At 33.5% G+C, this 10183-nt stretch overlaps 1 protein-coding gene across 1 annotated transcript in view; it reads left to right on the top strand.

The window, feature by feature from the left end:
• LOC145324297 (D-beta-hydroxybutyrate dehydrogenase, mitochondrial-like) overlaps nt 1-9387 on the top strand; it is a 26766-nt gene extending 17379 nt beyond the window's left edge. The window contains exons 8-14 of the mRNA XM_080166912.1: nt 368-417; nt 4330-4398; nt 4634-4752; nt 5236-5323; nt 7372-7415; nt 7778-7840; nt 8400-9387. Coding sequence (XP_080023038.1) covers nt 368-417; nt 4330-4398; nt 4634-4752; nt 5236-5323; nt 7372-7415; nt 7778-7840; nt 8400-8469 — 503 coding nt within the window. The 3' untranslated portion in view covers nt 8470-9387. The remainder of the gene's footprint in view (nt 1-367; nt 418-4329; nt 4399-4633; nt 4753-5235; nt 5324-7371; nt 7416-7777; nt 7841-8399) is intronic.
• The last annotated feature ends 796 nt before the right edge of the window (nt 9388-10183 follow it).

Below are 10183 nucleotides of genomic sequence, written 5' to 3' on the forward strand. Positions count from 1 at the left end.
CAATAATTCAGGCAATGTAGTAGACACTTTGAGTACCAGTGTAATTTACAGTCCAACGTTTCCTCCCTCCCTATGTGATGTAATGGTTTTAGAATATATGGATATTGTGACATGGGAATTTTTGTCGTCAATTTAAGTTACTAATATGGACCTAATATGGATATAGGTCAATATGTTCCTCCATAGTCAGGAGAGGGGATGAATAAATTCATGAGTGGGGAGGGAGGATAGGGGTAATGTTACATTAGCCAACTGGGAGAAACATTATATTATGGTATGCAAGAATATCTCTCAATATCCACGTATCCTATATCCTTTGTTGATATAATACCAGCAACAAGTCTTGCAGAGATATTTCATATTTTAGGTCTGTCAGCTTATTGTGCTTCCAAATATGCTCTAGAGGGGTTTTCTCAGGTATCTATTTGTTCATCTTTCTATTAATCCATCTTTTTTTGTTCTTGACCCGTTTTAACAAAATATACAACCTCCCCCCCCCCAAAAAAAAAAAAGTTATAAACCTTCCTTATAGAAAATACTTTGTAAAGGATAACCTTAACGGCTCGTCGGTTGGTGAGGTCCTTAGGTACTCACACACAAACACACACACACACACAAGGAGATAGAGAGACTCTCAAACATCCTGTTACTTTTATATGAGGATAAATCTATATATTATACAATCATTAACTATTTATTTTACTTTTTTCTTCCTACTCCATGACTACTTAGTTCCAAACAATAAGAAACTATGACTACAAATACACACAGTTTTTATTTTATTTTTATTCATCTATTCAAAATCTATTTAATCTTATTTATCTATCTAATATATCTAACACATCTATTTATCTAACATAGTTAGAAACAAAGACCAACGAACAATTATTCTTATTTAATGAAACAAAATGACTTTCTGTTTCATATCTGTGCTAAAGATAACGCTAAACAAAGAGCTCTGCTTTATATTAAAGCTTCTTATAGGTCTCGGAAAGGTTTTTAAAAAACTATTTTTGGGGAAGCTACCCCCATCCTCCTTTAAAAATATCCCGTAGGAAAGTATACCCCCCCCCCCTCAAATATCTTTTTTTTACTTAATTAATATGTGTGATTAAAAGTTGAGGGTCGAGACACCCTCCCCTCCCCCCTTTCTGTAGGGTACCCGAAGGTCTTTAGGGGCGTAGTCGATATTTACGGATTTCTATTAAAATGTATTTTCAAATAAAGAATTTAGGGTGTCCCATAGTGTAGTGGTTAGCGCACTACGCTGTGGTTGGGAGAAACCGAGTTCAAGTCCCCTCATAGACTTTGCACTTGGTTGACAAATGCTGTCGCAATTTGTCAGATTATGATCACGCAACCTTCCCTAAGATGCCCTAGGGTTGTAAGGGGGGAGATTTGTAGGAAGTTAGGATTCTACAAATCAAGCAGCTCTAACCATGCTTTCCCTCATCCATACTCCTCGTATGAGAGTGCCATTAATTAGGGTGGCTTAATATGGAACACCTGCCAAAACTCTAGGCCAGGGTGATGTAATAATTGAGTAGCTTCCACGAGAATTGCGGGTCAGCTTGTAATGTAGCATAAAATGCAATCAGCTGTGCGCGAAGCTTACCAATCTAAGATTGGCCAAAGGATTCTCACTTCCAGTCTCCGTGTGCATCTGAGTCCTAACTTCAGAGAATCATGGCTACAACAACAACAACAACAAATAAAGAATTTAGATTTTAGACACAATAAAAATTCTTTCATGCACTATGTTACATTCTGTGCAAAACTCAAATCAAGCATGGATTTATCGAGGGTTACTTAAGGTTAAAGTTAACCCCTCCCCCCTTCCAATAAAAACCTTAGATACCTCTGATGGCGTTGCTGCTAGATTTTTTATATGAATAATCTGTCTATTTTTAGACAATTGTGAAATTGGCAATGACAGTAGATTTTTCTAAACAACCAAATTATTTAAAATAGCAATTATTGTCAACAAGGACAATTATTTCAAAACAAAGCATAAATGTAAAACTTTGATCAGTTATCATTTCTAAATGATACATTTCTATAGTTGTAATTAAAAATTATTTGAATGTTAGTATGTTTGTCTGTTCTCTTGTGTCTGTTTATGTCACTTGCAAGACATAGCAGCAGCATAAACCTTTTTTAACATCTCTATAGTATGTTGTGGTTATTCCTAGCCTTGAACCCAACTGAAAATTTTCATGCTTTTAGCTATTTATACTTTTTTTATTGGCTTATTTCAAAAATCACCAATTGGGAGAAAAAAGGTAACCACAATCATTTCTCAATCCTTTCTTACTTTTGTCTTTCTTTTTTTACTAGTTGTTAAGCTTCTCCATAACTCACTTTGTCTGTCTCTCCGTAATAACAAATTTAAGTTTGATTCTACTCTGGGAGGGATGAGAAATTGTATTGTTAATTAATACTATTTGGAGTGTTTTCTAATTTGTTAGCTTTAAAAATCTCAGGGTAAGTTGTCACAAAATAGCAATGTTCAAACTTTCACACCGATAAAGGGACCAATTTTGTTTATCATCATTGGGAGTCATTTATTGGGAGTTCATTACTTTGTATTTTTTATCAGATTTCAAAGTTGCAAAATTATTAAAGGATCTTTAAATTGCAAAGATTTTTTAGACTTGTTAATTAAAGTTGGTTTGGTTTGCAGTGGTCAATAAATTATTTGGAGAGAATTTTGTACAATATCTTGTAAGCTTAAAAGTAACCCCCTCTTATTAGATGTAAATTTGAGAATCTTTTAGAATTGTTTTATCTATTTCAAATTTTGTATAAAATATTTATGTGGTTATTAGAAGTTCATAATATTAGAATTTCAGAATTTTTGTGTTTTAAGCTTATATATGATAGAATTGCCCTATTATCTTTAAATATGCTGATCCCATGTAAGTTAGGTACAATGTCATAAGCGAATCTATTAAAAAGTCTTAAATTTGAGTATATCCTTATTTTGCATCCTGTATGTAAGCAATTTTGAAACCTCTCCGAAATATTATGTTATTTTGTCTGTCCGTCAGATTTGCTTAGCTTCGCTTTTATTGATGTGGTCTTCCGGATTCCAATTTTTGTAGAGAGGGGAGGATGAGGGGGCTGAATTTGACCCAATTTTCTTGAAATAAAAAATGTTTCAAAGTTCCCAGGCTTTTCTTTTCACTTTCAGAACCAATCAATTATATTTTTATCAGGAGTTAACTTACAATACCCTTGTTCAGAATTTTTTTAAATCCAAAGTAATGGTATTAGCAGATATACAATAGCAGGAGATTTGGGTGTAAAAGGATTGGCCCCCAACTTTAAACCTTAGTATTTTAAAAAGTATACATTTTGTGTTTTTTTTTTTGGGGGGGGGGGATTAAAAATATAGATTGTTTCCTTCCAGAGGCGATTTAATTTCTTTTGGTAGGGAGGAGGTATCCTACCTCAAACTATTAAATACCTTTCAATTTACCAATGAGAAGTTTTACTATAAAGGAGAACAATATCAGCGGTTAGTGTGTTATGTATTACATCATGGACTTGGAATTTTAGCATAAGATATAATATATCCAAAAGATATACATATACAGCGTAAGATTGCTTTAATAACATAGAAATTTACAGAAAACTAAATTTTGATTGTACAAAATTTGTCTGAAAGTCCCAAGGGAGTTGATGTGCTATTTAGGCACTTTAAGGGAAAGCAACACTTTATCTGTGAATTACAAAGAGTTTTGCTTGTTTATTGGCCATGATATTATTCAAACTATTAGTCTTATTGCAATAAGGAGCTAGCAATAATAAAAAATAATGTTAAAGTATAATACACAAAATATAAAGAAACTATTTAGCCAATGATCAGAAAAGAACAATTGTTTCACATGTTTTTGTATTATAAACATCCATATAATAAACTAGAAATTTTGTACTTTCCCTTAAAGTTCCTAGTGAGCACAATAACCCCTTCTAATTTTAGTAATCAGCAATTTTACAAATTTAATATTTTCAGCTAAAATGTATGAACCTACTTTTATATAAATTATCAAAAGTTTTTTTTGCACACATTTTGTAATAAATATAAAATTACCAGTAAAAAGAAAGTTATCCTTTCGATTATTCTTAATTATCTTAAAATTGGCAGTGACCAAACTTTTCCAACAATGCTCTTAATTTACAGAATATGTAAACATTTTGAGATAATTGGGGTGAACATATAATTATCATCCATTGTCTTATCCCTTAAGAAGCATACAGGATTTTATGGATTTTGTTTAGTTCAGGTATTGTGTTTAAACCTTTCAACCAATTATTTTGATTTAGGTTTTGCGACTTGAGATGGAGAAATTCAACATAAAAGTTATAACAGTCCAACCTGGGGATTTTAGTAAGGTACTGTTTTTAGTAGCGAAGCTACACATATATGTTAGTTCAGTCTGTTGGTTGGCAAGTTATGCTGGTCCTCATAGTTTTATAAAAACGTTCTCTCATTTGTTGGCACAAATATAAAGATTATAAGGGAGAAAAAGACGGAAAGATGAAAGAGAGAGAGAGAGAGAGAGAGAGAGAGAGAGAGAGAGAGCGGAAAATCTTTCTATCTATCTATCTATCTATCTATCTATGCTAGGCTACGAACCTGCTGACCTCTCACCACAGGAACATGAATGAGATGTGGGGAGAGATGGATGCAACTGCCAGACAAGAATATCAAAATTATTTCACAGCTTATCATGATAGTGTGGCTAAGTAAGTCTTTTTTTTTAAATTTCCATCTATCCATCTTTAATTTGAGGGGGGGGCCTAATCTATTTCTAGGGGCGATTGCTCTTGAAAAGGTGGTGATACCATCCTCTAAAATTGTTATAAACCTTCCTAAGACTTATGAGAAGCTACCCTGTAAAGGAGAACCATATCGGTTAGTAAGATACTTCGGTACAGACAGACAAAGATCCTATTACTTTTATAACTTTTAATTTCATTAACTTACTTGGATGGATTGAAAAGTCCTTAGCGAGCATAGATACCCCCCCCCTCCCCCATTATTTTTCAATTGAATTGAAAACTAAGATGGAAGAGGTAGTTTTTTTCTTCATACCTAACTAATAACCATTCAAGGAGGCTCTAGCCCTACGGTGCCCTAACCTAACGCAGAAAGCTTACGACCAATGGGTTGACCTACGGACAGACACTAAGTATAGAGTAGCTACGCTACTTACAATCCCTATCTAGGTCTGGTTTTACTGGTGAACGCAGGAAGCCTTTCTCAAGCCTTCCTCAAACCTTCCTTACTAGCTTCCAGGCAGCTTTGCTACAGAAGGTAAGTTAGATAGGGATCCTAATGGATGAGACAATGTACATTAAATTAAGTATCCTTCCACAAACCTCTCTAACTAGCTTCCAGGCAGCTTTGCTACAGAAGGTAAGGTAGAGAGGGATCTTAATGGACAATGAAACTTAAATTGAGTAACCTTCCCCAAACCTATCTAACTAGCTTCCAAGCAGCTTTGCTACAGAAGGTACATATGTTAGACAGGGATTTTAAGGGATAAGACAATGAAACTAAGATTCTAGTCTTCCTAAAACCTTCCTCACAGAATGTAGGTTTGAAAGGGATCCTAATGGATAAGACAATGAAACTTAAATTAAGTATCCTTCCACAAACCTCTCTAACTAGCTTCCAGGCAGCTTTGCTACAGAAGGTATGTTAGACAGGGATCAATTCTTAAATTAACTAATTTTCCCCAAATCTGCCTAATCAGCTTTCAAACAGCCTTACAACTGGAGGTAAATATAACAGGGATCTTAAGTGATAAGACAATGCACCTTAAATTCTAATCATACCCAAACTTTCCTTAATAGCTTTCAGGCAGCTTTACTGCAGAAGGTACATATTTTAGACAGGGATCTTAAGGGATAAGACAATGCACTTTACAATCTAACCTTCCCCAAACCTTCATGATCAGCATCCAAGCTGCTTTACTACAGAAGGTGGATTAGACAGGGATCTTAATGGATAAGACAATGTAACTTAAATCAACTAATCTTCCCAAAATCTTCCTTACTAGATTCCAAGAAAGACAGAGAGACAAACAGATAGACATATAAACAGACAGACAGACAAACAGACAGAAAAACAAACTAACAAGTTTATATTTCAGAATCCAAGCGGAAGGTGTCTATTGATGACAAGCAGACAGACAGCAGACATATAGAGAAACAGACAGACAGAAGAATTACAGACAAAAGATGGAAAGACAGACAAACAGACGAACAAAAGACGGACAGACAGACAAACAACCAGAGGACAGGCCGACAGACACACTAACAAGTTTATATTTCAGAATCCAAGTGGAAGAAATCTGTTGATGAAAGAAGACAGGCATACTGACAGAAAGACAGACAGACAGACTAACATGTTTATATTTCAGAATCCAAGTGGAAGAAATCTGTTAATGAAAGAAGACAGGCATACTGACAGAAAGACAGACAAACAGACAGACTAACATATTTATTTTTCAGAATCCAAGTGGAAGAAATCTGTTGATGAAAGAAGACAGGCATACTGACAGAAAGACAGACAGACAGACAGACAGACTAACATGTTTATATTTCAGAATCCAAGTGGAAGAAATCTGTTGATGAAAGAAGACAGGCATACTGACAGAAAGACAGACAGACAGACTAACATGTTTATATTTCAGAATCCAAGTGGAAGAAATCTGTTGATGAAAGAAGACAGGCATACTGACAGAAAGACAGACAAACAGACAGACAGACTAACATGTTTATATTTCAGAATCCAAGTGGAAGAAATCTGTTGATGAAAGAAGACAGGCATACTGACAGAAAGACAGACAAACAGACAGACAGACTAACATGTTTATATTTCAGAATCCAAGTGGAAGAAATCTGTTGATGAAAGAAGACAGGCATACTGACAGAAAGACAGACAAACAGACAGACAGACTAACATGTTTATATTTCAGAATCCAAGTGGAAGAAATCTGTTGATGAAGAAGACAGGCATACTGACAGAAAGACAGACAAACAGACAGACAGACTAACATGTTTATATTTCAGAATCCAAGTGGAAGAAATCTGTTGATGAAAGAAGACAGGCATACTGACAGAAAGACAGACAAACAGACAGACAGACTAACATATTTATTTTTCAGAATCCAAGTGGAAGAAATCTGTTGATGAAAGAAGACAGGCATACTGACAGAAAGACAGACAAACAGACAGACAGACTAACATGTTTATATTTCAGAATCCAAGTGGAAGAAATCTGTTGATGAAAGAAGACAGGCATTCTGACAGAAAGACAGATAAACAGACAGACAGACTAACATGTTTATTTTTCAGAATCCAAGTGGAAGATATGTATTGATGCCAAGCAATTCTTCCAGGTGAAGCCTTATCTTGGTCCGTCTTTCTGTAAGGTTAAGAGGAATCGTGATTTTTCGGCTTCTATTTAAGATATATAGAAGAAATTTTTGGTGAAGATTGCTATCGTTTTTTTCCTTTGGTCTTTTTATATTGATTTAATTTTACCTCTAGGCACTTAATGGTTGGTATTTTTTCAATTCTCTTCGGAGGTCGGTTCGGAGTATAAACTTTCTCTGGACCTAAAAGAACCTACACTGTTTAGAGAACCATACTGTTCCTTTGCTACACATAGGTAGATAGACTGATAGACATCCTGCTACTTTTATAGAAGGATATTGCTGCGCCTCTTATGGATATTATTGATTGTTTTTGTATGCTTTAGGATTCGAATGACGCTAATGACTTTATTGCCATCCATGGTCTCGGATTATTTTATCGCTGCCAGGTATAAAATCATATTTTTTCTGTAGCGCAGCTACTCTATAATTAGGGACTGGCTGTACGTCACGTCGTCCAAGTATTTATTTATTGACTATTTCCTCCTTTAAACAGACAGATGCTTTGAGTTTCATTTGCAATCCAGGGAATTTGATATATTAAGTTGATTTATTTTTACTACCTGCCAAAATAAGAAAATTTATCATATATTTGATAAAAATTACAGTTCCTATCTTTATAAATTTTGACAAAATTTTCCCTCAAATGTCTTGTTAAGCACAGAAACACACCATAAAACTTATTTTGAAATAATTTTAAAATAAGGATGAGTAGAGGAGTGGTGGTAGTTTTACGTTTGTTTGTTTTTTAGTTTAGAACAGGTTAGGCTAGGTTATATTGGGTAGGGCTACCGGTTAGCCCCGCAGGGTATACAAAATATCCCTCACCCTCTTATTTTCAACATGCTTCACAAATAAGAGAGAGTTTCAGTGCTCGATAGGCACTTTGAGGTAAAGCACCAATTATCCCACCTCAAAAAAATACAGTGACTTGTTACATTTTTTCAGATACAGAAAATCACTGCCGAAGTGTGACTTAGGACGAAGCCAAGCAAGTCTCAACACAATAACATACTAATTCAGCCTTCCATCAACATCAATTTTAGTTATCGCAGCACATTATAAACAGTTTTCCACGGATAAATAAGGAAAAATTATAGAGTTTAATTCTTTTTGGTTAGTTCGGTGGGCCTTAAGTCCACTGCCAACAGAACATGGATTAGTTTATTAATTTTTCCGTTATGGCTTAGAAACCGAATTATATAACCTGGATGAGAACCAGTATATATAAACGGAAAAATCTTCTAGCATCGTATTAGAGACAACTTTCCATAATTATTAAAAATAAAAATCATAAAAGTTTTGTTAGCCAGGGCCTTCGGCCCTTCTGGGCTAACTAATCTGAAAGTAATCTTTTTATTTTTTTTTTATTTTACTATACGCGGAAAGCTGTCAATAATAAGATTCGATGTACAACTAAACTTAAAAAAAAACTTTTATCTTCTAACTTGAACAGAGGATATGGGTCTTTGGCTTTGGCCAAGAAAAATAAATAAAGGATATTATGACTTTAAATAGCGCAGTAATAGCAATATACAATGAAAAATAGTGGCAAACTAAAATATTAAGAAAGTTTAATGTTTAAAATCTAATATTTTCTAGGAATACTTTCAGAATTTTTATCAATTGGCATTTTTTAAGGTTAAAATTTTTGTATGAAAAAGAATTTAATCACGAAACCTTGGAGTTTAGACCAAATATTTTTTTTTCTACGACGTCTATACGGCGTCTAGCATATCTATTTATAGAGAAGCTGCGCTTATAAAAACGTGCCTATGAATTGCTCAAATATCAATATATCACGGCCAAAACCCAGTTTTAAAATAACATTAAAACTAGCCGTTATATATAAATTTTAAAAATTATTTTTGTTGAATGCTGTATAGTTTATTAAACTTATTATTATAACCTTTTGTGAATAAATATTTAAAATACATTTTTTAATGGATTTTTGTGTACATAGATGAAAGAAGAAGTAGATTTATTTCTTTATCATCCACATATTTAATATCTATTGATCATAATCGTATTCTTGTTATAAATCGTTAATACATGAAAAAGATGGCATTGCCTCCCTACGTTCTTATGGACAATATTATTCTTGTTTCTTTTTAAACAAGGAGAAAAGCGAAGCTTTGAAACAGTAGGACAAACGCACATTCAAACTTATGGATTTCCAGAACTGAATAATCAGAATATAAATGTATATAAGTCGAAACAAAATTAGTTAAAAATTAAATACATGATAATGTTTAAGGACATACTTACATTTTTAGGACTTAATTATAGAGATGGTTCGCTTAAAATATAGCACTTTGTTGTCCTAGGAATCAGTATTCCTAATATCAGATCAATTGTATAATCATATCATACAAAAAAAAATGTTGTTAAAAATTTAAAAATTAGCATGTTTTAAATGAACGTACGGTTTTTTAGTAACGATTATAGAAATGCTATGCTTTCTAATTCGTGCCTAAAAGATATTCGTTCCGGGCGTACTGACGGACTGGCCTTAATTATAGAAAAGCTTTGCTGTTTCTTATTTTTACTCAGTGTTATTTTGTTTTCCTTTGCAATAAGCTTTCCATCACATTACTTGATAGTAAAAAACAAGGATGACAATATTCTTGATATCAAAGCTATATCATAAAAAAATAATGTGACGAAAAGAATTACAATTGATTATACTGTTAAGATTATCCCTAATTATTATAAGAATCATTTCAGGACGT

This window comes from Acartia tonsa, chromosome 7 (assembly GCF_053477335.1).
Source record: "Acartia tonsa isolate MP-2025a chromosome 7, ASM5347733v1, whole genome shotgun sequence".
In the NCBI taxonomy this organism is placed as follows: Eukaryota; Metazoa; Arthropoda; class Copepoda; order Calanoida; family Acartiidae; genus Acartia; species Acartia tonsa.